The 27,404-nt window shown below is 39.3% G+C and overlaps 1 protein-coding gene across 9 annotated transcripts; it reads left to right on the top strand.

Moving 5' to 3' along the window:
• LOC107804253 (protein ACCUMULATION AND REPLICATION OF CHLOROPLASTS 3, chloroplastic) lies at positions 1–27,404 on the top strand. 9 transcript variants are annotated; one of them, XR_012702181.1, is made up of 17 exons: positions 171–683; positions 3,349–3,407; positions 3,627–3,698; positions 6,390–6,454; positions 13,833–13,967; positions 15,120–15,168; positions 15,497–15,609; positions 15,772–15,843; positions 17,431–17,541; positions 17,888–18,069; positions 19,528–19,785; positions 19,887–19,972; positions 20,159–20,559; positions 21,234–21,367; positions 24,155–24,292; positions 26,133–26,299; positions 27,019–27,404. XR_012702181.1 is itself a non-coding variant. In XM_075237034.1 (17 exons), the coding sequence occupies exons 1-17, from the start codon at positions 334–336 to the stop codon at positions 27,089–27,091; spliced, it is 2,436 nt and encodes an 811-aa protein (XP_075093135.1). In that variant the 5' UTR covers positions 171–333; the 3' UTR covers positions 27,092–27,404. The 9 variants fall into 9 exon arrangements, 7 of the variants coding, with proteins under 7 accessions (XP_075093136.1, XP_075093140.1, XP_075093139.1 ...); XM_075237034.1 differs by having other exon boundaries at positions 21,263–21,367; XM_075237035.1 differs by lacking the exon at positions 3,627–3,698 and having other exon boundaries at positions 1–683; positions 21,263–21,367.

Below are 27,404 nucleotides of genomic sequence, written 5' to 3'. Positions count from 1 at the left end.
AGGTTCCGGTGATCCCTCCCGGGTCAGATAATTCCCTCTCTTCTTCCGGACGCACTGTCAAACCGGAACTAAACAGAAATAAATGTCAAGGACCAAATGGTAGTAAAATAAAGTTAAAGGAGGATACTGTATTTATTAATAGTTTGGGGGCCTTCCTTCCCTCTGATGCGCCTCTAGATTTTTTACGAGCTCCTTTTCCCCATTTCATGAAAAAAGAGTGCGGCGCATTCTCAAGAACTCCCTGAGCTTTGCAATGGTCTCGCTGCTGCACTCGCAGGAAACCGTGCTATAAAGGTTAAATATTCCACCTTCCTATCTCTCTCTGCTACTACCATGGACCTTCTCCTTCCCATTTCAGTGCGACTCTCTGCATTTTCACGCGGTTCACTGTGCGCTCTTTCTCCGACAAATCCCTTCAATTCTTGCTCTTTTCCACACCAGAGAATTAGAATCAAGTTGAAATGCAGCCCCGAGCCTACGCGAGCGGAAACGAACTCGATTTTCGACAGCAGAGACAGTAACAATTATGAAGGGAATCGTGAAAATGATATGCAGGGAGAAGGGTTAAAAAATGTGTGGGAAGAGACTGAGTTTGTGGAGGTATTTGGGATTGGCAGCAGGAAAGACGCTCTGCTTGACTTCTGCTTGGCTTCACCTTCTATTTCCCCCGCTTTAAGATTTTGGTATACTTTCTGATTTTTTGTTTTGTTTGATGACTGTGCTTTCGCGTTTATCATGTTAATTTGACTTGTATTAATGATTGTGGTAGTAAATATTTAAATAATGGTTGAAAGTTTAGTTTTATGGAGAAATATCCAATCAACTTTTAAAAGTTGAATAATTTATTGAATTTTGATTCTTGAAACATAAATGTCTTAGCTCCTTGATGTTATTTGTCACATGTATGCTATGATAGATTTCATTAGTTAGATACCAAACTGAAGAGTTTTCTAAAGGGGAGGATGCTCTTTTGTGCTGTGCAGCACTATCTTTGTACTTAGGCTTTTGCTTACCTATTTCTTAAAAAAGAAGACTAGGAAAAGTAACCATGCTGCGTTTTCCAATCATCCAGCCATTGTGATGAATAATAAATTGTTGGAAAGATAACTGAAAATATTAACAATGTTCATTTATGAGCATATACATGTGGAGCTTGATTTGTGAAGTGCATTGTCCTAAGAAACTATTTTAGCAGTCTGAAAGTAGGATTAAACAAGCCTTTCTCTAAAGGGAGCATGAACAACATAATTTAAATGAAAACTAGCAAGTCAGGTAGTAAAAAGTAGAAGAGAAAGAGCATCCTTTTTTAAATCCCTTTTTTTCCGGTAATCAATATTCAGTTCATTAAACATCCTTCGTTTCAATTTGTAAAACTTTCTCGTTCGTAATGTTCTATTTTCTGATCACCCCTTTATTGAGTTAATCTAATTCAATAACTGAGTAACTTAAGCGTTGTTTACATCTACTAGAAAGTTGATTGGATGAGGTTGACTTGATATATATGGGGAGAAATATGGGAAGAAATTTGCTATTTGTGCACGGGAGTGAAAGTGAGTTGGTGGAGTTGAGTGAAAGTTTGTTTGAGATTGTGGAAAGAAGAATGAAATTTGGGAGCAGAATCGTCTTAGACAGGAATAATGCACTTGCCATATGTCACTGCATGAAGATTGCTTCAGATCTTAAAGGTAAGGTGAGTAAGAGCTGGAAGCACAAGAGCCAGTCATATCTATACCATATTTTCGAGAATTTCAACTTGTCTGGGACATATATGAGAGGCAGCTATAAAAGGGGATGGTAGATCATCCATCATGATACCAGAAATCAGGTAGAATGAAGGTTGGATGGAGATTGCTTCAAAGATTCATAAATTCATGGAGAAAGGGGTAGTGCCATCTGGGGATAGTATGGTTAGCAACAATAATGGTAGTTTTATGCGGGTGGCTCATATCAAACCTTGACCAAGTGAGAAGTCAGAGTGTTAGATGAAAAGAAATTGGATTTCAATCAATTCAAAGTTGAAGATTGCTCTCTTAAGAGTAGGGTAGAGATTGTCCACTGTTGCCTGATTGGCAGTTTTGAAGAAGGTTCCATTCCTCCCATCGGTTTGGAGTTACAGAGATGGGCAGAGAGAAAATGAATTTTGATTCTTGAATCATACATGTCAGCTCTCTTATGACAGATTTCATTGGTGGATACTAAATTGAAGAGTTCTCTTAAATGGGAGGATGCTCTTTGTTCTGTCCAACACTATCTTAGTACTTGGCTTTTGCTTTCGTATTTTTTCTTAGCAAAAAAAGAGGACTTGGATAAGTAACATTGTTGTCTTTTCTAAGCATCCAGCCATTGTGATGAGTAGCAAATTGTTGAAATAAGGGGTGTGTGTGTATATATATATATATATCTACATAATCTGAAGCTATGTTGCGCGGACTCTCCAAAATGTAGCCGCACCCGTGTCGGATCCTTCAAAAATGCACTACTTTTGGAGGATCCGACACGTATCCGGCCACATTTTCGGAGAGTCCGAGCAACATAGGTAATAATAATAATACAAGAAGTTCTGCAACAAGTTTAAAAGCTATTTCCAACTAGTCGTATCACCTATATGGATCTTTTTCTTCCATTCTGTCCTATCTTTAGCTAAGTTTGCATTGATTCCGAGGAATTTTAGGTCTTTCGAGATAACTTCCTTCCATGAAGAAATGATGAGGGCATTATCGGTTAATGAAAGGCTTGCACGCATATCGGTGTAAAAAGTATCTATAATACAGGACGTCACAAGTTTGGAACTATATGTACAACAAGCTATTTACTCCTGACACCAAAGGTACAAGTGGAATAAGAAGGTTCTCTTAATACCCAAGTCAAATTAATAATAATTGAAGCTTTGGGACAGCTATCATATAGATAAGTGAGGAATCAAGAGAATTTGGGAATGTTTAGGAGTCTTTGTTGAATGAGGAGAGCAAAAGAATTTTGTTTAGACCATTGATATAAGTTGGATACTACTTGCTATGAAGAAGCTATTAAGCAAGTAGGAGAGGAATACATAGAATAAGGATCTGGAACTGAAACGTGGGAATGACTTGATATCTCATCTTTATTTTTTTCTTTTTTTGTGAAATTAGATGATTCTTATCTTCTGATGCTTCAATTATCTTTCATCTTATTTTTTTTCCTTTTCCCCTAATTTAGATGATTCTTATCTTCTGATGCTTCAATAATCTGCGTTTTGACTTCATTTTTTGTCCAAGAATGTAATGCGTTGTCAAAGCTACTTGCAGAAACATAATCATGCAGTATTAATTTCTGAAAATGTTACCAACATTCTTGCGATTGCATGTGCAGGAATATTCTCATGAAAGACTCAGAAAAGGTGCTATTACAAGAGAAATTGCCTACAGAAGGTGAAATGTTTTGTTTTCTTTCCTTTTTTTCCCCTCTTTCCGTCTTTCATCTTCTTACTCAAAGTCGTAGTAACTATTTTCAGTCCTATTGGTTTGGAAGTTGAACGGGGTTAGGTGGTAGTTTTCTGTCACAATGGTTCTTGTGTCTGAAAGAAGGAAATTACAAGTCACAACCTTACTGCTCCGGTTGAGTTATATAGTTGTTTTAAAACTTTGCAGAACAGTTTCCAAAGTGGTTTATGCAAGTCTTGCCTCAAAGTTTTGGGTTGGACGCTCAAGGTCTTCCACATGGTATTTGAACTAACTTCTAGTAAGCTCGTTTGCACACTTGTAAGTCCGAACTAAGTAACATGTGAACCCAAATATGTGAACTCCAAAATCTGGTTACACGTGTAGGAAGGTATTGAGTTATATAGTTGTCCCACATTTGTTTAAGAGCTTCCAGAAGAGTTTATAACGGTCTTAGGTGACCCTGCCTACTGTATTAAGGTTTTAGGTTAGATATACATATACTTTTATAGCTTCACTTTTAAGAATAGAGGTATCAAATGGGCGGGTTGGGTCAAAGTTGGACGGGTAAAATGGGTTGAATTAATGAATGAGATTTTCCAAAGGCAGTTTGGGTCAAGATGAGTCAAATAATGAAGTCAACCCATCCAAATTAACCTAACCTTGAGTTTTTTCCTCCTTTTTTCTCCATTTTTTACTATACATTATTTTGTTTGGTTTCTACTGGAAGATTTTATTCTCTCCTGAGTTAATAAATATCCCATGCAATGAGAGAATTAACAATTGAATACACTTTTAAGTTGAATGCAACACATTACAAAGTTACAAAGTATATGTGCTTAAAGGTTTAGTCTACTTTTGATGGAAAGAAACTTCAGTCTACTTTTATAAAGTATAGGTGCTTACAGTATACTGATGGTGACATGGTGTAAGAATAACATGCTGGAAAACTTAGCTTTCTTTTGGAATTTTTGGAAGAGATGATCTGTAACTGTGTATATGTGAACTTGGTCTCCCCCTTTGTACTGCTGTACTACCTTCTCGTTACTAAACATTTATAAAATACCTTATAAATAATAACAAATACAAATCATTTCGAGCAATTATTAAACCAATCTTTCGTCCAACGTAAAGCTTCAGTTGTATCCATTAAAGCGTATCAACAGCAAAATTCAATCAACAGCGTATCAGCTCTTAAAGTAGAAAAAGAAAGGAAAACCAAACACCAGGCAGCGATGCCAAATTAACAGAAGCCCTGATTAATGGATGTTCACAACAGGAAAATCCTAGATTCCATCAAGTGCAATTCTGGATGGAGCATGGACCACAAGTTACTTTGTTTTAAGTAACAAAATATGGACCACAAGTTAGTTTCACAGCCAAAATATATTCCTGTCGCTCTCAGGGTGGAAAAAGGCAGATAGGACCCACCTTGGCTGTAGCAGCAGCAACATGACACTGTTGAAGCAAGACGAGAAACAGAGATCTTCAGTTGGAAGACTTGGAACGCAGAATTCTTGTATCAACGATGGTTGATTTGGTCATCCAACTTGACCCAAAATACCTAGTGTTTGAGACGGGTTGATTCGGGCATAGCCCAAAGTAATGGTGAATGGATCTAATATTTGTCCAACTTATTGAAACTTGGACGTTTGGCAACAACAACAACAACAAACCCAGTGTAATCCCACAAATTGGGGTCTGGGAAGGGTAGTGTGTACGCAGCCTTACCCCTACCTTGTGCAGGTAGAGAGGCTGTTTCCGGTAGAGGGTAGGTTACTATATTTAGGTGAAAATTGGCACCCCTATGAAGATCCTTAAATATAAAATAGACTTTCTGTATTAACCAACATTGCTTGTTAGTTGGGCATCATTCAGTTAGCTTATATTGATCAGTGTTTTCACTTGAAATTTCTTAATCCAGGAGAGTGATATAACACGTATACTTGTTACTTAAGCTTTTGCATGCGAACTGGATGGTTTTTCCAGAAACCAACTAGCTGTGCAATCGTAAGTGTCATTTGCAGAAAGTAAGAAAAGAGATACTGAATACTTTCTCTTATTGATTATGCTGAATAAACATTAGATATTTATGGAGAATTTCCCACCAGTTAAGGTATAAAATCCCACTATACGAGGCCTAAGAGGATCTTCCTTATCTTTTTTTTTTTTTTTTTTTTTGATAAGGTGAAGATTTTATTAAAAACAGTATCAAGCTGATACTGTAAAAATACAAGGATACTGCTGGCTTAAAAACATTAAAATCCTAAGCGGTCTAGCATGTCCAGCATATCATGAAAATTCATAACAACATTTCCATCTTTCCAATAGTACAAATAATGTAAACAACTGTATTTCACATATTGCAGCTGCTCCTTGCCTTCAAAACACCGATTATTTCTTTCTTTCCATATTGTCCAAGCTATGCTAAGAGGAATATCTCTCCAAAACTTCTTTAAGGATGCTTCTGGACATGCAGGTTCCCAACACTCTAATATATTCCTGAATTTCTTAGGACTTGCCCAAAGGATGCCAAAGTTAGCCGTGAACATGGACCACACCTGCCAAGTAAATTCACAATGCAAAAAAAGATGGTCCACGGATTCACAAGCTTTCTCACACAAGCAACACCTGTTGCACATTATCCAACCCCTTCTCATCAAATTTTCTTGAGTCAGACATGCTTCATGTGCTACTAGCCAACCAAAACATGAAGAGGATCTTCCTTATCTCAATAGATCTCTTTGTGATGAAATTAAATATACATGATAAAGGGATCCATATGCAACTGTAAAATTCTTGATATCTTTTAGGATGAATCAATCTCTTAGATTGTCCAACTACTTATCTTTTAGGATGAATCAATCTCTTAGATTGTCCAATTACTGATCTGTCAATCTTTATTATCTGTTGCCTCCTCTTCCATTCCATCTGTTGTGAACTTAAGCTTTTCTTCTCTGTTGTTTTTTGCAGATGTTTCTTCAAGAATTGTGGAAGTTCCATCAGCGATAAATTCATGTCCCAAAGCAGTTATACTTGTTTGTACATTCCTCAACTCTTCTGCCTAAGATCTTATTTTATTACCAGTGACCATTGAGTAAAGATACTACCTCATGTTAATCTTGTGGAGAACATTGACTTGTATGGGTAACAGAGGGATGTATTCCCTTGCTTTTTCGCTAAGGCAGTCATGAATATAGGACAAGAGTCAGGGAATGCTGAGACAATCATGAATTAGATTGCAGACCAAAACTTTTACCTTATCAAAAAAAGAATAAGACTGCAGACCAAGGATAGCTCAGTCCTTAAATAATTTATGTGTATATATCTGCAGTTTAATATCTAGCACTTTTCCTGCTTCTTGCGAAGTAACTTGAACATCCTTACAGAGGGCTAAAGTATTGTGGTAATAGAATGGCCCTAGAGCAAAAAAACTATGATATGTGTTTGCCGAAAAGATTTTCTAGTTTAGAGTAGACCGCTTAGGCGTCAACATAAGGTTTCTTCATATGAATGAATTTCTAAGAAATCATATCTGGAAATTTGTTCAAACTTGAAGCAAATTGGAAACGTAAGAGGTGAAAGAGAGAAGAGGTTGGAGAACAATATTAGGAATCCTCCCGAGTTCTTCCTCAACGTAAATTTTTTCCAGCAGCTGCAACACAAGAAACAGATGTTATCAAATCTTAGAACATGTTAAGCAGTGCCTTTTTAAACCTATCTCCATAAGCAGAAACTGATCTTATATGCTTCACTGCACTTCCTCCTATCTCCATAAGTTAACAAGTGCCTTTCTAAACCTGCATGAATGTTGGTATAATTTATAACTGGTGTATCCAGCCTGGTCAACCCTTCAATTTGAGTTGCTGACAAGCACTTGGATAAACCACTACTCCAAGTAGCTGCCTACCTGTCACAAGCTACACAACGCTATTTTTTTTTTTTGATGAAGTAAGGTGTTGTATTGATGGCATCAAGAAGATGCAATTAGTACAAAAGAAGAGATGTTAGCTCCAGTACATCATGTGTTATTCTAATCATAGGGAGCTAACCAAAAAAAGGGCCATCAGGCTAGGCTCATTGAGCCAATAAAGTCTAGAAAGGGGATAACATTATTTACAGGGGAGATATTACTCCAACTAAAAAGATACACCAGACATCTAGCTTTCAAAAAGTGAATAGGAGTTGAAATGCCATCAAAACATCTTCGATTCCTTTCTGTCCGAAGACACCAAAATATGCAATCTGGGACCATTTTCCAGATACTTTTGATGGCCTTGCTGACTTTCCAAAAGCTCCAGCTTTCAACTGTTTCCTTAATGTTCCGAGGTAGTGTCCAGCTGATACCAAAAATTGAGAAGAACATGTGCCAGAGATCAATAGCCACTGTGCAATGCAGAAATAGATGATTGATTGATTCTGAGTTTAGCTTACACATGTGGCATCTATTAACAATCTGGAAGCTCCTCCTACAAAGATTGTCTTGTTTCAAAATAGCACCTTTAAGAGTCGTCCATGCAAAATAGCTGACCTTTGTAGGCATTTTGGTTTTCCAGATTAGCTTCCAAGGCCACATGTCAATAACTTCATTCAAAGCACAAAGTTTATTGTAGCCTGCCTTCACTGTATATGCCCCTTCCTTAGAAGTGCCCCATCGTAGATTATCCGCGTGCTGGATACTCATTGTACAATTTGCTAACCTTCCAAGTAGGTCAAGCACTTCTTCAATCTCCCAGTCTTGTATGTTTCTCCTGAAAAGGACCTCCCAAGTGTTGTTGGATCTATTCTGTGCGACTGTTGAGTTAGGATCAGTAGCTAGGTGGAATAGAGTGGGGAAAGTTTCTTGAAGTGTGAAGTTCCCTAGCCACTTATCCTTCCAAAATTTCACATGTGCTCCATTACCAACTTTGAAGGACACTTCTTGTTGGAAAACTTCCTTTAGGCTGTTGATGTGCTTCCAGGGCCCAACCCCATGAGGAGCTCTTGTGGTTCTGGTACTCCAATTATCCAGGTGACCATATTTGACTTTTACTATTTCCTTCCATAAGCTTGTGCCTTCTTGCCCATATCTCCAATGCCACTTCATTAGCAAACTCTTGTTGTGTTTTGAAAGATCTCTAATGCCGAGACCACCTAGTGACTTTGGTTGAGTTACAGTTGCCCACTTCACCAAATGGAATTTGTGACCTTCACTGTTACCTTCCCATAAAAAGGATCTTCTCAATTTGTCCAGCTGCTTTTGAACTTTACTTAGCATAGGGAATAGGGACATGATGTAGGTTGGTATGCTATCCAAAACACTGTTGATCAGAGTCACCCTTCCACCCATTGAGAGATACTGCATCTGCCAAGTTGCTAACCTTTTCTCCACTTTCTCAATCACACCATTCCACACCTCCACTGACTTATGTTTTGCTCCCAAGGGTAGTCCGAGGTAGGTAGTAGGAAATGAGCCAATGTCACAACTCATTATACCAGCCAGCTCGTCTAAGTTAGGCACCACATTGACAGGATATATCATGCTTTTCAGCATGTTTATGTGTAGACCTGAAATAGATTCAAAAATAAGGAGGGTTAGACTGAGGTACTGCAGCTGCAGTTTTTCAGCCCCACAGAAGATTAGTGTGTCATCTGTGTATAACAGATGGGAGATTGAGATTGAATTCCTTGAGTTGCTGCTTATCTTGAACCCTTGAATCCATTCTAATTGCCTTGCTTTATCAAGCATTTTGCTCAAACCTTCCATTGCTATGATGAAGAGAAAAGGCGAGACAGGGTCTCCCTGCCTAATCCCTTTATGAGGGGAGAAAAAGCCAACTGGAGATCTGTTGATGAGGATTGAGTATTTGACAGTGGTTAGACTGAACTTGATCCACCTTATCCATCTTTCACCAAATCCCATTCCCCTTAGTGTTGACAGAAGATAGGACCAGTTGACTTGATCAAATGCCTTCTCTATGTCTAGTTTACATAGGATTCCAGGGACTCCACTTTTAAGTCTCTCATCCAGCAGCTCATTTGCAATAAGAGCTGCATCAGTTATCTGTCTATCTTTTAGGAATGCATTCTGTTCCCCTGAGATTAGCTTCCCCATCACTGCCTTCATTCTTTCTGCCAGAAGTTTAGCTACTATCTTATACACACTTCCAATAAGGCTTATTGGTCTAATGTCCTTGAGCTCTACTGCACCTTTTTTCTTCGGGACAAGTGCAATGAAGGAGGCATTGCTGGACTTTACCATATGACAGTTATGGTGGAAATGGTTGATTGCTGCCATAATGTCCGGCTTGATAAAGTTCCAAGGTTTTTGGTAAAAAGCCATTGTGTAGCCATCATGTCCTGGGGCTTTATCTGGTGCACAAGAATTGATGGCTGTCATCACTTCTTCTTCTTCAAAGGCTCTTTCCAGCCACACTTCTTCCTCCATCGAGATCCTAGCTAAGTTGTCAAAGTTGACACTAGGCCTCCATTGCTGACTTTCTGAATAGAGCCCCTGATAAAAGCTTAGGATTTCAGCTTTGATGGATTCTTGGTCCTCAATGATTTCCTCCCCTATCTTCAGTCTGTCAATGTAATTGTTCCTTCTGTGGGAGTTAGCCATTTTCTGAAAGAATTTAGTGTTCCTGTCACCTTCTTTAAGCCATAAACATTTTGATTTTTGTCTCCATGAGATGTCCTCAACCCTTGCTATTTGCTGTAATTCCACTCTTATCTGCATTAGTTTCTCCTTTTCAACTTGTGCTTGGGTCCTGCTCTCTGTTGTTTGCTCCAACATTTCTAACTCCTCCAATAGTTTAGTCTTTTGTGTTTCCAGTCTGCCAAACTCCTCTCTGTTCCAATTAGTGATGTCTGCCTTGAGCCTTCTCAGTTTCTGCACAAGTATAAAATCTGGGCTGCCTCGTATCACATAGCTCTGCCACCAATTTTTAACCTTATCAATGAAACCCTCCACCTGTAGCCACATATTCTCGAATTTGAAATAAGAGGGGTGGCTTCCCAGTCTCCACAATCAAGGAGTAGGGGTCTGTGATCAGAGATCACTCTTGGGAGGGCTAGCTGCTTGATAGCTTTGAAACTGTCGCACCATTCAGGGGAAATCAAGAACCTGTCTATTCTTGAAGCTTGCAATGAGTCTTCACCTCTGAACCAGGTATAATAAGCTCCTTGTAGAGGCAAGTCTATAATACCCAGGTCTTGAATGATGTCTGAGAAGGATACCATGGCCCTGGACCTTCTAACACAATTGTATCTTTCACTTTCATACCTACAAACGTTGAAATCACCCCCTATAACCCATTGCTCATTCCAGATAGATCTGATTGCTGCAAGTTCTAGCCATAGTTCCTCTCTTTCAGGATTTGTGTGTGGCCCATACACTCCTGATCTGAATTGTTCATGCAGACTTTCTAGCATGCATGATAGAGTGTAGTAACCTTGATGAGTATCCCTGTTTGCCATTGTCTTTTGTCCCATAGGATGATAATTCCTCCACTGTTACCTACAGATTTCAACTCTGCCCACTCAACCCAACGATTACCCCATATTTGCCTAATCCAGGATACTGGGAATTCTTCAATTTTTGTTTCTTGTAAACAAACAATATCCGGCTTCCACTTCTTAATCAGTGATGAAGTTGTAGTCCTTTTATCAGCTTCATTCAATCCCCGCACGTTCCAGCTTAATATTTTTACTTTCATCCAGAAAAAGCTTTGTAAAACCTGTCCCTATCCCCTTTCCTTTTACCCTCGTAATTTAGGCCCCATTTCAGTCTTTCCAGTTCTGTTTCTTGCTTTTTCTTACCCCTTCTCTTTTCCCTGCCTGGTGACTTTTGTTTCTGTAGCTGCATTTGCCGCTTTTGATCCATTCGGAGGATGATGCCCATAATCTCATGCTCAAATCCTTCTACGTTAACTCCAAAAGCCTTGCATGCCTTTAACATCACAGCCTTTGTCCATCTTGTATGCTTGTAAATATTTGGGGTATCAATTACTTGCATGCTTGAAGAGCCCTGTTCATACCATGGGAGAGCAAGTGTGTCGCAGGAAGAGAGCTCGACATCTGTACTGTCTACAACTTCAGTTGATTGTGGCATTTTCCTGCAGATTTTTTGCAGAACCTTTTCTCCTTCGTCGTCTGCCTCTGAGTCGCAGTGGGTTATTGAAGGAGGTTTAACACTGGGCCCTTCTGAGAAGGAAGCTTCTAGTTCTACCATTAGTGGGTCAAAATAATTTACAGAGATGTAGGGGTTGGGCTTCAAAACACATGGGTCAATTTTAGGCCCAGTTGCTCTCCAGATTTGCTTTGTTAATTTCCCCCTCGGTGCATGCTTGTCTTTTGGCCCCTCAAAGCTGGTAACTTGCACTGCCCTGAGCTTGAGGCTGCCACGTCAGCCACTTTTGAATTAAAGATGATCGGTCTATTATGGTTAAAGACCACTGGGTTCTTTGTTGGGTCCTTCGCTTGACTCGAGGAGGGTTTATCAAAGACTGCCGCCTTCTCTACTCTGACGGCGACTGAAACCTCGCCGGAATTTGCAGGTTTTATGAGTACGTCCTCCAAAACTGAAATCTTGTAGCTCCTGATGCCTATTTTTAACTCGACGACCCCTGGGTAACTCATCTCCTTGTCTTTTACACAGTTTCTGGCCCAGAACATGTGTGCCCTGTTTTTCGTGTCCTCATCGGTGCCTATGAATCCTCCAAACTTATCTCCTATGAAGCGAAAAGTTGCTGATGTCCAGCCATGCTGAGGAATTCCAAAGGCTTTGATCCACTTCTGTCCCATTTCACCTTTGGTTGGAGATGACCCAGATTCCGACGACCACCACTCAAGGGTTAAGTGTCTACCATTCCAGAACCAATCCCCTGCTTTTACCCTGGCTGCTTCCTGTCTCGATGGTAGCTCGAAGAGGAACTGATTGTGAGCCATCGGAGTGACCATGAGACCGGCTGTTACTTTCCACCTTGTGATAAACCATTTTTGGATGACTTCAGCTTTGGGCCTTTGATTGAAAGGGTCGTTGAAACATCCAATCAGGCACTTGGATAGGAATTGGGAGCTTTCATCGGCAGCAGCAACACCTTCAGTAGCATCAACAACATCTACTTGCTCGTTAACTTGTGTAGGCCATTGTGGAATCTTTGCAGCCACTAGAAAGGATCTCTTTTGTACATCTGCAAATTTTTTGAACTTGTAGTTGGAAGCCTTCCCCAAAAATTGTAATATTCTTCCTGCTATATCTCCCCACCCCCTGTTGTAATCGTTTTCTGGTATTATGATTGCAGATTTCCTGTCTCCAATCCAAGTTTCAATTCTGATGTATCTGCCATAAACATTGTAATTTTGGTATACCCTGTATAAATAGGCTTGTATCTTTCTCCCCCACCTTCTGTAGAGATTCCCGGCGCCCCGTGAAGCTTGGTACATTTGCTCACATACCCATCTGATGTTGTCCTCGTCAATCTTAATTTTACTTGTAAACCTACTGCCCCTTTCAATCCATAAGAACCATCTTTCATTGTCTTCACTGATGTCGATAAGCTCGTAGGACTTGTCACCTGAAATAAAGAAGAGCTTTTCCCCCATGCTATGCGAAGGAGAAATTTCACCGGAAAAGGAGTGAAATTCCACCGGAAGGGAGTCAGAAGGTGGATGAAAAAGTAGGCACATTTCCCAAGTCAGAGAGATGTGAGACAGAATAGCTACACAACGCTACTTTCAAACAACGCTACTTTCAAACAATGTTTGAGCCAATAAGCTCCTACAGAGATGCAGTTGCTTTTTGAGTGTCTCTACTAATACTGCATGTCCAGGGTCGAAACCTTTCATAAGAAGAAAAGGATTATTTCTACCTTAAGAGATACTTTCTGAAGTTTTTTTTGGCTGAAGAGACACAGAAATCTGGTTTCCCTCTGATTTACCTTTGGTTTCAAGTAGAGAATGTCCATCAAATAGTTTGGTAGATAATTCAAACTTGACTATGTTTGAAATTTGTGAGAGTAATTTGAAGTAAACCTTAGCAAAATAAGAACAGAAGAAGTTAGATTTGGCTTCAGTAATGGTTATAGTGGAGTGAAACATTTGTTTGGAGTTAAAAATCTCAATGGGGGCTAAGCTCTTTTGGAAAACTATGCCCCTGCTAGCATAAAAGGAAAATGAATTGTTTTAGAAGATCCTTTGTTATCTAGCACTTTCGTTTCCTTTTCTGTTTTTCCCAATAATTTGTGATATTGCTATTAGGACACGACATGAAGGAAATTCTTATCATTGAAAATATCTTTTCATTGACTGGTCTTATTTGCTGAAGCTTGCAAAAAGTAACTGTAAAAGAACCATTTGCTTTTCAACCATCTAATTTTCAGTTGCTTGGCTATTTTGTTTGTATGTAGTTACCAAATTTCCTTGTTGCTTCTTTAGGTGGCTAGTGCGGCTTATGGCACTGATCATGTCCCAGCACTTGATATTATAAGAAGATTAAAGTCCAGAAATGGACTAGTTATTGGCATCATTTTGAAGCCTTTCAGCTTTGAAGGACGAAGGCGCTATGATGAGGTATTATACTTCTATTTTGGGAAACCATGCTGCTGAATAAATCTTCTGTTGGAAGGATATTAGGCAAAAAAATACAACAAAATTAATTCAGGAAGGAAGCAGGAATTGTTTTTTCATTTTCTCATTGGTTGTAAAGAATACAACCATTTGGCAATTTTTTGTAGACTAGGCAACATTGCGCTACTCTAAACTAATGAAGATTGCCATGACACCCTTTTCTTAAGTCATACCTGTCAAAACTTTGATAAACATATAGGGAACGTTGTTTAATGTGGTCATGCATCAAAAACTTGAAGGCACAAATGACATGGTGTACTATATAGTAGGTCATATGATATGGTAGTATAGAGTATGCAAGAGCATCTAAGGAGATAAAGTTTTGGACCAACCAAATCATCTCTCTGGTCTCTAATACAGTCTAATTTTTAAGTATGTTCTGGGAGAAGAGAAGATACTTCGATCAGTGTTGAAGCTTATAGAGGAAGCTGAGAAACACTTTTAAGAAGGGTTGATTTGAGTAAATATGTAGTGTGTAAATGTACTACAGTTGCCGAAGAAAAAAATATCTGTTAATAATATGAGGTTGTTCGAGAACAACGTTATAGCGCCCAGTTTTCTATGAAGTGAAGATTCTAAACCCTAATCCTAAGAAACCTAGGACTTTATGCTTCCAAAAAAGAAATACTCAAAGGAATAAAATAAATAAAATAAGTCCTTAACTAACAAAAAAGAGAAGAAGAAAGAATTAGTAGGTTTATAATATAAGTTGAAAGGAAGGTAATCAAGGAAACCCTAGTTTTGGACCTTTTGGTTGAAGTGCGCGGGTGCAAATGGAACTTGCTATAGTGACTTCATGAGGAGTAGCTGATTCTATTTTTTTTTCTTTGTCCCCACCTCTGGGCTTAATGTATCATGCATTATGTTATCTAGTGTGGAGAACTATCTAAGCTTTCTCATTGTTGTATTAATACAAGGTATAAGATCAAGTATATCAATAGTTATTTTCAAGATAGACCTAGAAATGGATTTAGGCCTAGTTTATTGCATTTTACTCTTCTGTTTTTTTAATTCGAAATTGATTTTGGAACCCTTTTCAAAATGTTACCAGCTTTGTCTTCTCCCAACATTTTTTATGGTTCACCCCACTTACAGGTCACGGATTTGATTGACAAACTTCAAAGGCATGCAACTGTCTGTATAGGTCGGTTAAACTTTGCCTATTACTACCTTAGATCTCACGTATGCTCTTTGTTACTACAATACTCATCCATTAGAAATCTTAATGATCACATATCTACTGCAGCATTGCTGCCATTACAGGCAATTAAAAGCCTTTGCAGAAACTATCAGCTTTTCTGTAATTGTCCAGCTATTCTGGAAGCGATATTTAACATTTCCTGAATGCATGATATAACGTTTATGCAGATTGCTGAAGCTTTTTGAATCATCACATCTAAAAAGGAATATAAGATTGTCAGCGAGTCTGCCTAAGTTCCAGAATTGTGATGTTTGTTTATTTGGCCTTGCAGTTATTGACACTGATGGTCTCCTCAAGAAAGATCTATTAACTCTGGATGAGGCTTTGAAGACTTCATATAATGCTGTGCTGATGGCTGTTAATGCCATTCCAATTCTCATGTCTGTAAGTTTTATTCCTTTTTGATTAGTCTCACAAGTTGTTTTTTCTCTCTTTTATTTTCTTCTTTTTACTGCCTTTCTGGCTCTTGCTTTCTTAGTCCTTATACAACTTTTGATTGATGATTTATCTGATATCTGTATGTTTTTGCACTTGCAACAATATCAGGACGACCACATAAAGCTTCTAGATGTGATAGATGGCGGTACTAAGGAACTGAGTGGTCCAGAGCTAATAAAAGTAAGAGTTATAAAATCTTATTTTACATAATTAATTTCTATTGCTGATAAAATAGATTCTACTTGGATTGTATTACCTGTTAGTAGTGCATGATAAGTATAATAAGTTCCTATCCTTGGAAATCCGTGATTATATAGAACTGGTAAATTTCTCCCCTCCAGAGGCCGCCACACTATAGATCAGAATATTTTTTATGCCCTTTCAACTTTCGAAAGGTTGAAGTTGCTCCTGTTTGGTAGTTCTTGGAAAAGGAGTCAGTTAAATCTAGGGGCAAAACCTCAGAATAGAATTGGTGGAGGAAGTTGGCTATTGTTTCCTTATATGATCCTGGACAATCCTTACCTCATGAGCTAACTTTTGGGGTTGAGTTAGACGCAAGGTCCATTTCTTACCATCGTATCGGAGTCAAACTCTTGTGAGCCCTATGCACAACCACTTTCGCTCGTCATGTCCTATTGCTACGGGCTTCCCTTTCTCACCTCAGACCTGCTCTGGGTTTCTGTCTCTCAAATTAGCCCGTCGAGACACTCCACTGAAATAGCTCTAGGCCCACTACTTAGCTTGTTGAACCTAATCTGTCTTCATCTACTTCAGGCCCATTTTGATTAAGCCTCCTCTTTCTCTACCCTAAAAAGGCAAAATAAAAAAAAAAAAAAGAAAAAAAGATCTTCAATCTAAAAAAGAAAAAGGACAATTTCTTTTTAGTTCACGTGCAAACCCAATAACCTTGTTGCATGTGTGGGAAGGTTTTAGAGAATACACTTGCCCCTCATTGGTTGTGTAAGGGTATTTAAAGAGGTTTATATAGTCCTTGGCTATTCCACCCATTGCATTAAGATTTTGGATTGGATGTTCAAATTCTTTCACATGGTATGAGAGGCAGACCATTCCTATTCTTGGTTTACCTAATATTGTAACCCTACGTTATGTTGTCCATGGGTTCGAGACGTGGAAACAACCTCTTGCAGAAATGCAGGATAAGACTGCGTACAATAGACCCTTGTGGTTCAGTCCTTCCTCGGACCCCGCCTTAGTGGGAGCTTAGTGCACCGAGCTGCCTTTTATGTTATATTGTCTGCGCTCCAAGTGTCCAGTCATAGATGTGTGTGTGTGTTTGGGGGGGGGGGGGGTAAGCGTCCCACATTGGTAGAAGAAATGGGTTGTTGCCTCCTTATATGGTCTTACGCAATCTTCACTTCATGAGCTAGCTTTAGGGTTGATTTAAGCCCAAAGTCATTTCTTATCTAGGAGTTTAGACTTTAGATGAAAATCTTTTGGAAGAATGGAAAGTAAAGGAAGAAAAAGAAAAAAAGAAGAAGAGAAGAAGCGGAGGAGGAACAGAAAGTAAGTTCATTCAGTTCATATCCAGGCAGATTGAGTTAAATCTTATTGGTGGGCAGAAGAAGAAATTAGTGGCTTTTGGAGCAATTTACTCTCTATAAAACACGGAGCATTTCAAACCAAAACTTCTGTGAATTGAATTGCTAGCTCTCGGGCATTAATCCAGAAGAGTCTGTTACGGAATTTTATACATTTTCTGTGGTTTTTAGTCTGCTCAAAACTGAAGGCTAGAGTGACTGTTTTCAGATTCTTGAAAGTTACAAAGAGGCCAAGACTGGATTTGGATCTGGCTACAATATTGAAACTTCAATTCTGCGAGCTGTGTATGACTGCCCCTTCCTTGGTCTGGGAGTAAAGGTAAAGAGAAATTCAACTACACTGATAGAGTACAGTATATGCTTTCCTTTCTCATCTACATACGTGGCAGCTAATAGTTCCTGCTTCCAACTTCTGACTACAGTCAAGCTTATTATTTCGTCTTGAAGAAGTTGTTGAGGTGGAGGATTTAAACCCCATCAGTATCGTCCCCTTCTCCTTATAATTAATTTTATATATATATATATATATATGTCAATTTTTACAAGAAGTATTAAAGGTACTTTCTGTAAGCTATTATGATTTGACGTTCTTTACTTCCTCTCTCTGGGGTCTTTTGACCTCTATTTGAGGCCTTCATCCTTTTTGCTTACTCGTTCTTTCTCAGGGCTCAAATGGTGTGATTATATGCATTATTGCAAGTTCAGGTGCTGTAAACTCCAGCAATGTGCATAGCATCTTGCACACGTTTCGTCAAACTACCGGATGCAATGGAGACATTGTGATTTCCATTGTCCAGGAACCCAATATGGAGGCAAATTTAATAGTAACTACTTTAGTTACGTGTGGGTAAGTTGTCTTAACAAATGGAGCCAAATTTTATTCTTATCTGTTTGTTAGAGTAGGTTTAGTTGTTTTATGAGTTTTAACTTGTCTAGGACCCTTTTGGATCTTGAACCCTTGACCTAGTGGAAGACTTTAAAGCATAAACATTTACTCAACCACCACATTCAAGGAAGACTAGTACTCTTTGAATAGATCCTTTTGTACTTTGCTTTCAGCTCTTGATGAATGAGCACTTAATGAATTGATCTCCTTATTATAACTCTAGCTTGCCCTCTCCCTCCCCCATCTTCTCTCCCCCTTCTCTCTCCAGGTTTACGTGGGTCAACATAGGTTGAGTCAGTCTAGGATAAACATGGGTCATAGCCTAACATGCTGCAGTCAAAACCATTATTCATTAGTTTGTCTAATAGGCAATCCAAGAAAATTTTGTGTTTCTTATAGAGGAGAGTGTTTTCCCTATTCTCTATAGATCTGACCTACCATAGCTGCTTGTTGGCATGATATGCTGAAGACTACCAGAAAGGCATTGTACAAGGAACGTCACTGTACCATCTTTGTTTCCTGAAACTGACTGATGTTCTATTTCCTGCTTGAAGTCTGACAGTTATGTGGAACTCTTCCTACCATTTCGCAATGTATCTTAATAATGCAACTCCATAAAGCATCTTAATCCTGTTGGTACTCCATTCACCCTGTTAGACTTAATATTTGTTAGTGATAACCTTTCTCCACAAGCCTCCATTTGCCTAGTAGAGCTCTATTGAAAACAGTCCCTTCCCCTGCCTTGTTTCTTCACCTCCTGCCAATAAGAATGTGGCTTTTCTTTGTCTTATAAGATACTATTTTTGCATAGAGCCCTATTTATAAAATAGGGGGCTACTTAGAACTTTTGAACAACTAGGATTCTAGCTCTAAATGAAAGATAAGACTATCTCAACTAAAAGAAAGTTATGAAATAGTGATAATATGTCTTTTTGATTCAGTACTCTATGCATTTAGATAAGTGTAATGTACTGTCTTTTATCAACTACCAATGCATGCAGATACTGTAATTCTTAGAACAAGATATCCTAGTAACTCGGGCCCGATAAGTAAGCTTGGTTGCGCTGCTCATTATAGGATGAGATCAACTGATTAAAGGAAGATATTTCCAGTTAGGTGTTACTTCTTCTCCTATATACTGAGAGGATTCCTTTCTACATGTTGTACAATTTTGTGACTAGCCAGTGAAGATTTGGTGTCTGCTTTCGTTCATGATCAGAGAAATGTATCCTCTTTCTTTTTATTTTCTTTTGTTTTCCTGTATACTGTCTTTCTTTCACATGGCTTCTTTGTTTGTTGCCACATTCTTTCACTTCTTAAGATGTTATGGCGATGGTTTGCTAAAGAGTTTAACCTATTCTGCTTGCTAATTTATACAACTTTCTGAAATCCTGATTCTTGAGTACTTATGATTCTTAGGTACGCTGAACAGGAATCTTCCCAAAAAAGTAACTTATTCTCTAGACTGGCACAACATCTTCCTTTCATTTTTAATATCCTTAAGAAGCCAGATCCACCACTTCAAACTGCTAAAGAAAGCAAAATCGATGAGAGTCCAGTAATTTCTGATATGGCAGAATTTATTTCTGTGGATAATGCGCGTAAGGATGAGTCAGTCTATGCTGGGGAACTGCAGACATTATTTCGCACTGATAGTGAAGGAGCATCTTCTTTGAGGTCTTCCTCTATTCTTTTTAGACTATCTAATTTCACCTTTGATGAATTCATTGTCAGACGGATATGCTGCTCTTACTTGGAGAAATTTCTTTGGTTTGTAGAGATTATGATAATGTTTCTGATGAAAGGAAGATTGAACTGTCAAACTTTGACCCTTATTCATCCACGGATGATGTTGGTACTGAAGGTACATAGTTATTTTTGTTTAGGTTCACTCAGTTTTTCATACAGTAGCGTCTTGACATGAATGTATGCAATGACCTTCATCAATTGCAATAAGATTAAAGTGGAAAACAAAATATATTAGAAGAGCATACCAAAGTTATGAGCCTATAATGGAATAGTGAAGTCCTGATCGAAATGGATTTTACAGAACCTCTTGTTTTTAAAAGAGAGCTGCTCACCAGATGGAATCTGAGGCCAGGAAATGACACTTCAGTAGGATTGGCTACAGAAGGGACCGAGAATATAGAAGCCAATGACATGGTTGACAATACCAGCACCTACAAACTTCCGGTTGGTGTAAAGCAGAAAGAACAGTTGCAAACTAGTCCAGGTTCCTCAAACTCAAGAACTTATACGGGGAGGAAATCTGAAGAAAGCAAAATCGCTCAGTCTAGAGATATTTCAAGTCTATCTCAGGATGCAGTGGATGAAGAATACAGCGAAATTATGGCAGATGTTTACAACTCTAACCCTTCCTTGACTGAAAGAAACTATGCCAGTGTTCCAAAAAAGAAAGGAGTTCTCTCTTCTCGGGCGGCCTCTATGCTGGTAAATAGCCTAAATTAGTGTTGGACATAATAATCAAATTTAATTTTGTCGTAAGGAAAACTTTATCAATTTAATTATAAGTTGTTTTTAGTGACTAGATTGCACAAACTTCTGTCTACGTTATAGTTTGCTATTAATTGATTCTATTTCTTTAATTTTGATAACTTTAGCTTTAGGTAGTGTTATACTTGCTAGTGGAGCTGTTGGATTTTTTCACTTTCTTACAGATCTATGTGCTACAGATATTTTAAGAATGAGAAATGACGAATACTATTTCAAATAACGAGGAAAATGAAAGGTGTTGTGTCAACTTTTGCTGGTGATCATTTACAATGCAAATTCATGAACTGGTGAACGGACCTTAATACAAGTAGAAATCAAGAAAGGAAATGTAGATCTTAACGACTGGGTCTTACTAATTTTGCTTTATGCAATCATAGTCAGTTGTGGTCCCATGATTACATTGAGCAGATTTGAATTTCTGCTTTGGTGTTTTTACATAGTTGAAGCTGTTGTAAGACATGGCACCAGAGCCTTTTCTTCCTCTCTCCACCTCAAATTTATCCGTGTATGGAGGAAGCTAGACATCAGAGTATCTTGGTTGATTATATGACGAAGAACTTAAGTGGGAGAGTTTTGATGGAAAGTTAAATTTTGTTTTTATTTGTTCTAAGGTTTTAAGTTGTGCTATCATCATACTCAGGAAGCCGAGCGAGATTCAAAAAAGAAGTGGATTCCTATAGTTGAAATGAAATACAGGGGAGGTATATACAGAGGTCGGATTGAAGGAGGACTTCCCGAAGGAAAGGTACTTTGATTTAGCTGTTGAGATTCAGAAGACCTGTTTGCTGTGCTACTTCTTTAAATTTTTTATTCAGCCTCAAAAAGAAGAAGCTGTTAACTATTGGAGTGTCAAAAGGATTTCAACAACAACAACAACAACAACCCAGTATAATCCCACAAGTGGGGTCTGGGGAGGGTAATATGTACGCAGACCTTACCCCTACCCCGAAGGGTAGAGAGGCTGTTTCCAGGAGACCCTCGGCTCAAAAAAGCAACAGGAGCCGATATATTAGTACCATAAAAATGCATAATAAAATACCAGCAATATAAGAGATATGAAATACAGAATACGAAATACGAAATAGATGGTTGGTATAGTACAACTAGCAGGTAAAGCCCTGCATCAATAGACGACCAATGACATTCTTAGTCTAACTCCTAACTGGCTAGTCTCACTCTATTGTGCTGTAGAAATATTCACAAGTTTCCCCTAACCTACAACCTTAATGCTCGACCTCCATAATTCCCTGTCAAGGGCCATGTCCTCAGTAATTCTAAGTCGCGCCATGTCCTGATCACCTCTCCCCAATACTTCTTAGGTCGCCCTCTACCTCTCCGCGTGCCCACTACAGCCAGTCGCTCACACCTCCTCACCGGTGCATCAGTGCTCCTCCTCTGAATGTGCCCGAACCATCTGAGTCTTCCCGCATCTTGTCCTCCATGGGGGCCACGCCCACCTTCTCTCGAATATCTTCATTCCTAATCTTATCCATCCTTGTATGCCCGCACATCCACCTCAACATCCTCATCTCTGCTACTTTCATCTTCTGGATGTGTGAGTTCTTTACCGGCCAACATTCAGTTCCATATAACATGGCAGGCCGAACCACTGCTCTATAAAACTTACCTTTTAGTAACGGTGGCACTTTCTTGTCACACAAGACTCCCGACGCTAACCTCCACTTCATCCACCCCACCCCTATACGGTGTGTGACATCCTCGTCAATCTCCCCGATGCCCTGAATAACTGATCCAAGGTACTTGAAACTACCCCTCTTGGGAATGACTTGAGAGTCAAGCCTCACTTCAACTCCCGCTTCCGTCGGCTCAACTCCAAATTTGCACTCAAGGTATTCCGTCTTCGTCCTGCTCAACTTGAAACCTTTAGACTCAAGAGCATGTCTCCAAATCTCTAGCCTCTCGTTGACGCCGCCTTGTGTCTCGTCAATTAGAATAATGTCATCAGCAAATAACATGCACCATGGCACCTCCCCTTGAATATGATGAGTCAGTGCATCCATCACCAGGGCAAATAGGAATGGGCTGAGCGCAGACCCTTGGTGCAACCCCGTAACAACTGGAAAGTGTTCAGAGTCGCCTCCTACTGTCCTAACCCGAGTCTTAGCTCCAGCATACATGTCTTTAATCATCCTAATATAGTCAACCGGGACCCCTTTATCCTCTAAGCAGCTCCATAAGACCTCCCTAGGAACCCTATCGTATGCTTTCTCCAGATCAATAAACACCATGTGGAGATCCTTCTTCCCATCCCTGTACTGTTCCACCATCCTCCTAATAAGGTGGATAGCTTCTGTGGTAGATCGCCCCGGCATGAACCCGAACTGGTTGTCTGAAATAGACACCGTCCTTCGCACTCTCATTTCTACCACTCTCTCCCAAACTTTCATGGTATGACTTAGTAATTTGATACCCCTATAGTTGTTACAGCTCTGGACATCACCTTTATTCTTATACAACGGGACCATTGTACTCCACCTCCACTCTTCAGGCATCCTATTAGTCTTGAATATAACATTAAACAATGCAGTAAGCCATTCCAAGCCTGCTCTACCCACACATCTCCACAGTTCAACCGGAATTTCGTGGTGACTGTCGGCATTCCTCAATTCCCCAAGTATAATATCCTGATCCCTTTCTTCACTTACAAGTTTATGAAAGTAGGTCTGCCACCTCCTCTTTATCTGGTCATCTCCCATCAAAACTTTGCCGTCGTCATCTTTTATGCACCTCACTTGGTCCAGATCCCGAGTTGTCCTCTCTCTCGCCTTAGCGAGTCGGAATAACTTCTTCTCCCCACCTTTGTTCCTTAGTTCCTCATACAGACGAGCAAAAGCTGTCGTCTTAGCCTCCGTCACTGCCATCTTCGCCTCCTTCCTAGCTACCTTATACCTTTGACTGTTCGCTCTCTTCTCCTCCTCGTCAGTGCTCCCTACTAACCGCAGGTAAGCCGCCTTCTTTGCTTCCACTTTACCTTGGACAACTGCATTCCACCACCAATCTCCTTTGTGGCCACCATTGTGGCCCGTAGATATCCCTAACACCTCTCTCGCCGCCTTTCTTATACAGTCCGCCGTCGTCGACCACATTGTGTTTGCGTCCCCACTACTTCTCCAAGCTCCCATTGCCGATAACCTTCCTTCCAACTCCTTAGCTTTATCCTTAGTTAAGGCGCCCCACCTAATCCTGGGGCGTCCTTGTACTGATCTCTTCTTCCTCCTTATCCTAATACAAATGTCCATCACCAAAAGCCTATGCTGCATTGAGAGGGTCTCGCCTGGGATAACCTTGCGTCCTTGTCAAAAGGATTTCCTTGATCATAATTTTATTAAATATCTTTTTAGATATTTTATTTTTGAAATATTATGATATATAGTACTTTTATATACTTTCTCGATATGAAGTTTATTTCCAAAAACTCAGGAAACCGAAATCCGAACTCAGATAGATGATTATAGTTTTTATTTTCTATATTTGTGTTTGTCTGGATGAAAGTGAGTTTCGAATTCTACAGGGCTGCTTGTCTCTTGGAGATGGAAGCAAATATGATGGTATGTGGCGCTACGGAAAGAAGTCAGGGTTGGGTACATTTTACTTCAATAATGGTGATATTTATCGGGGGTCATGGAGAGATGATCTCATGCACGGAAAGGTACCAATATTCCTTCATTGAGTTCTGATGGTTGTGTACAAATTTATTATACAAATACTAGTGCGGGGGGCACTTCTGCCACACGCTATCAACTTCTTGTTCTTTGTTTCCTTAAGTTTCTGAAAGTTATGACATTTCAACACACATCATGGATGCAAGTTCGGCACCTTTTCCAAATATACAGACGAGCACGCGAAGTGGCTTCCTTGGCACTCGCGTGGACTGTTTGAAAAAAAAGGAACCTGAGAGCTTTTGAGCAGTTTGAAAACTCATTTGTAGATTTTAGAAAAGCATGTTGGTTTTTTGTGAACTTTTGGAGTACGTAGCAGATTTTAATTGGTTTAGACTTTAGACTACTGTGTGCTATCTTTTGGGGATCATTTGAGATTCTCCACCTTTTGTATACTGGTTGTACACAGGATTACTCCCATTTACATAATAAATTTATTACGTCATCAAAAAACAAACCAGCAGCTATCCAGATTATTCTCACCTTTTGTTTTTCAATAATCAACTCACTTAAACTGATAACCATCTTTTTTCAACAACAACATCAGCATACCCAGTATTATCCGACACCGTGGGGTCTGGGGAGGGTAGTGTGTACGCAGACCTTACCCCTACCTTGTGAGGTAGAGAGTTGTTTCCAATAGACCCTCGACTCAGGAAAGTATAAGCACCACATTAATGAAAATATAGATAAGAAGAGACAATACCAAAAAGCCATATAAAAGCAGAATAAAAACAAGACAGTATGGTGATCAACAATGAAAGAAAACAACGGTTAGTCATAAAGACCTACTACCAACAGAAAGCGAGACTGCGTGCCAATACTACTGCTATGAACATTCTAGACTACCTACCATACCTTCCTATCAAGGGTCATGTCCTCGGTCAGTTGAAGCTGCGCCATGTCTTGCCTAATCACCTCTCCCCACCTCTTCTTTAGCCTACCTCTACCTCTCCGTAGGCCCTCCAATGTCAACCTCTCACACCTCCTCATCGGGGCGTCTGTGCTCTTCTCATCGGGGCGTCTGTGCTCCTCCTCCTCGCATGACCAAACCACCTAAGCCACGCTTCTCGTATCTTGTCCTTAATAGGGGCCACACCCACCTTATCATGAATAACCTCATTTTTGATCCTATCTAACCTGGTGTGCCCGCTCATCTATCTCAACATACTCATCTCTGCTACCTTCATCTTCTGGACATGAGCGATCTTGACTGGCCAATACTTAGCCCCATACAACATCGTTGGTCTGACCACCACTTTGTAGAACTTACCCTTAAGTTTCGGTGGGACCTTCTTGTCACACAAAACACCGGAAGCGAGTCTTCATTTCATCCATCCCGCCCCAATACGATGTGTGACATCTTCATCAATTTCCCATCCCCCTGAATAATAGACCCAGGATACTTAAAACTTCCTCCCCTAGGGTTGTTTAATATTTTGAATAAATACTTTGAATTTGTGTACCTTTCATGTAACTTCTGTATCTGTTTATATGAGTTTCAAATGAAAAATTTATCCATGATCAGTTTCATCATGAGAATTGGTCAAGTTGATTCTCAAAAAGTGAAGGGACAACAATTTTGGACAGGAGGGAGTATCACTTTTCTCCCTCGGAGCGATCGCTCAATTTAAAAGAAAAGATACATTCCAGACCCCGGCGCTTTATTTAGTGATTTTCGAATTAAAGTGTTTAGATGCCACTGATGTATGGATAATTGGATATTACTTTGAGAAGCAGGTTTTGCACAGTTTTCTATCTCAGAAAAAAATTTGAATCGTTTTACCTGTCATTTTCTAAATAAATAACAGTTTCTGTAACTATATATAGGGGTGGTTTTACTTTCATACTGGGGATCGATGGTTTGTGAACTTTTGGAAGGGAAAGGCTAATGGAGAAGGACGTTTCTATTCAAAGCTTGGTGATGTTTTCTTTGGCCACTTTAAAGATGGATGGCGCCATGGCCGTTTTCTTTGTATCAACATTGACGGGACGAGGTATGTGTGTTCAGTTTTACCAACTTTTCTACTTTGTGTATCGTTTTTACACCTTAAAATACCAAAGGCTGAACTGGAATGTAAAGTTGCATTAACGCTGAGATACTGGTGCGTGTACCAATTCAGTTCATATTTGAAGTAGCGTCCTGAGGAATAGACTCCTGCCTCACATTTTTAATTTCTTTTTGGTGCACCCATGAAGTTCCAATTTGCATAGAAGATTGGGTACCTTTTGTGGAGAATCATATCATGTTGTAGATTCTCTAAGTGTTGATATGTTGATTTTACCATTATTAATAAAACTACTTACTGTACAAATAAATGAAGATCGATGCATGTTATCGTTTAAATTATACTTGTCGGGACTCGTTATTTTCCTTGAAAGAAAAGTGTGATGGTACTTAGAAGAACTAAATTTGGCATGTAGGTAACATTACGCTTCCAGGATGTCATGAAAAAAATTCTTGATCTAGTCCATGATAAATGTTATACTCAGGTTCTTTTGCACTTTCACCCTTAATATTTCAATGCATGTTTCTATTTGCCTTCAACTCCTGATGACTTAAAATTTTTGAACTCATAGTCGACTAATCTTTCTTAATCTTACTGGGTATGTTGTTGCTGTTGTTGTTTCTTAATCTTACTTATTCCTGGGCTGATCTATGATGCTTACACATGTACACTTCTTATGTTATTAATGTAATCTTCATGCTCTGCAGGAGTACTGAAGTATGGGATGAAGGCCTTCTACAAAGCCGAAAGAATTTGGATTCTGACACCGGAACAGGATAGAGTCTGTCTGGTATAATTTTAAAAATATGCTATCCTTCAGCTATCTGGTGTGTTCGCAAGAAACAAATGCAGAAGAATATCAACCGAGGGCTGATGTCTGTAAGAAGAGTTTTCTTAAACCAGCTCTACTGCTCATAGCGCCTATGCTTTAGTAGTAGCAGCACTCAAGTTTAATAACACTACTGTTGTATGACACCCTTTAAGCATTTGTTTGTTCTTTATCTGTACTAATGGAATCGAAATTGAATCTCCAATTGTACACATATCTTGTATATTCTGTAAATATAGTAATTTAAGTTTTTTTCTTTTCTTT

The sequence above is a fragment of the Nicotiana tabacum genome, chromosome 18 (assembly GCF_000715075.1).
Source record: "Nicotiana tabacum cultivar K326 chromosome 18, ASM71507v2, whole genome shotgun sequence".
Taxonomy (NCBI): domain Eukaryota; kingdom Viridiplantae; phylum Streptophyta; class Magnoliopsida; order Solanales; family Solanaceae; genus Nicotiana; species Nicotiana tabacum.
This window is presented reverse-complemented; position numbering and strand designations above follow the sequence as displayed.

Coding starts and splice junctions, on each gene's coding strand:
- LOC107804253 (XM_075237034.1), top strand. CDS start 334: ATGGACCTTCTCCTTCCCATTTCAGTGCGACTCTCTGCATTTTCACGC. Junction 15,844..17,430: donor GTGGTCCAGAGCTAATAAAA/GTAAGAGTTATA, acceptor GACTGTTTTCAG/ATTCTTGAAAGTTACAAAGA. Junction 17,542..17,887: donor TCCTTGGTCTGGGAGTAAAG/GTAAAGAGAAAT, acceptor GTTCTTTCTCAG/GGCTCAAATGGTGTGATTAT.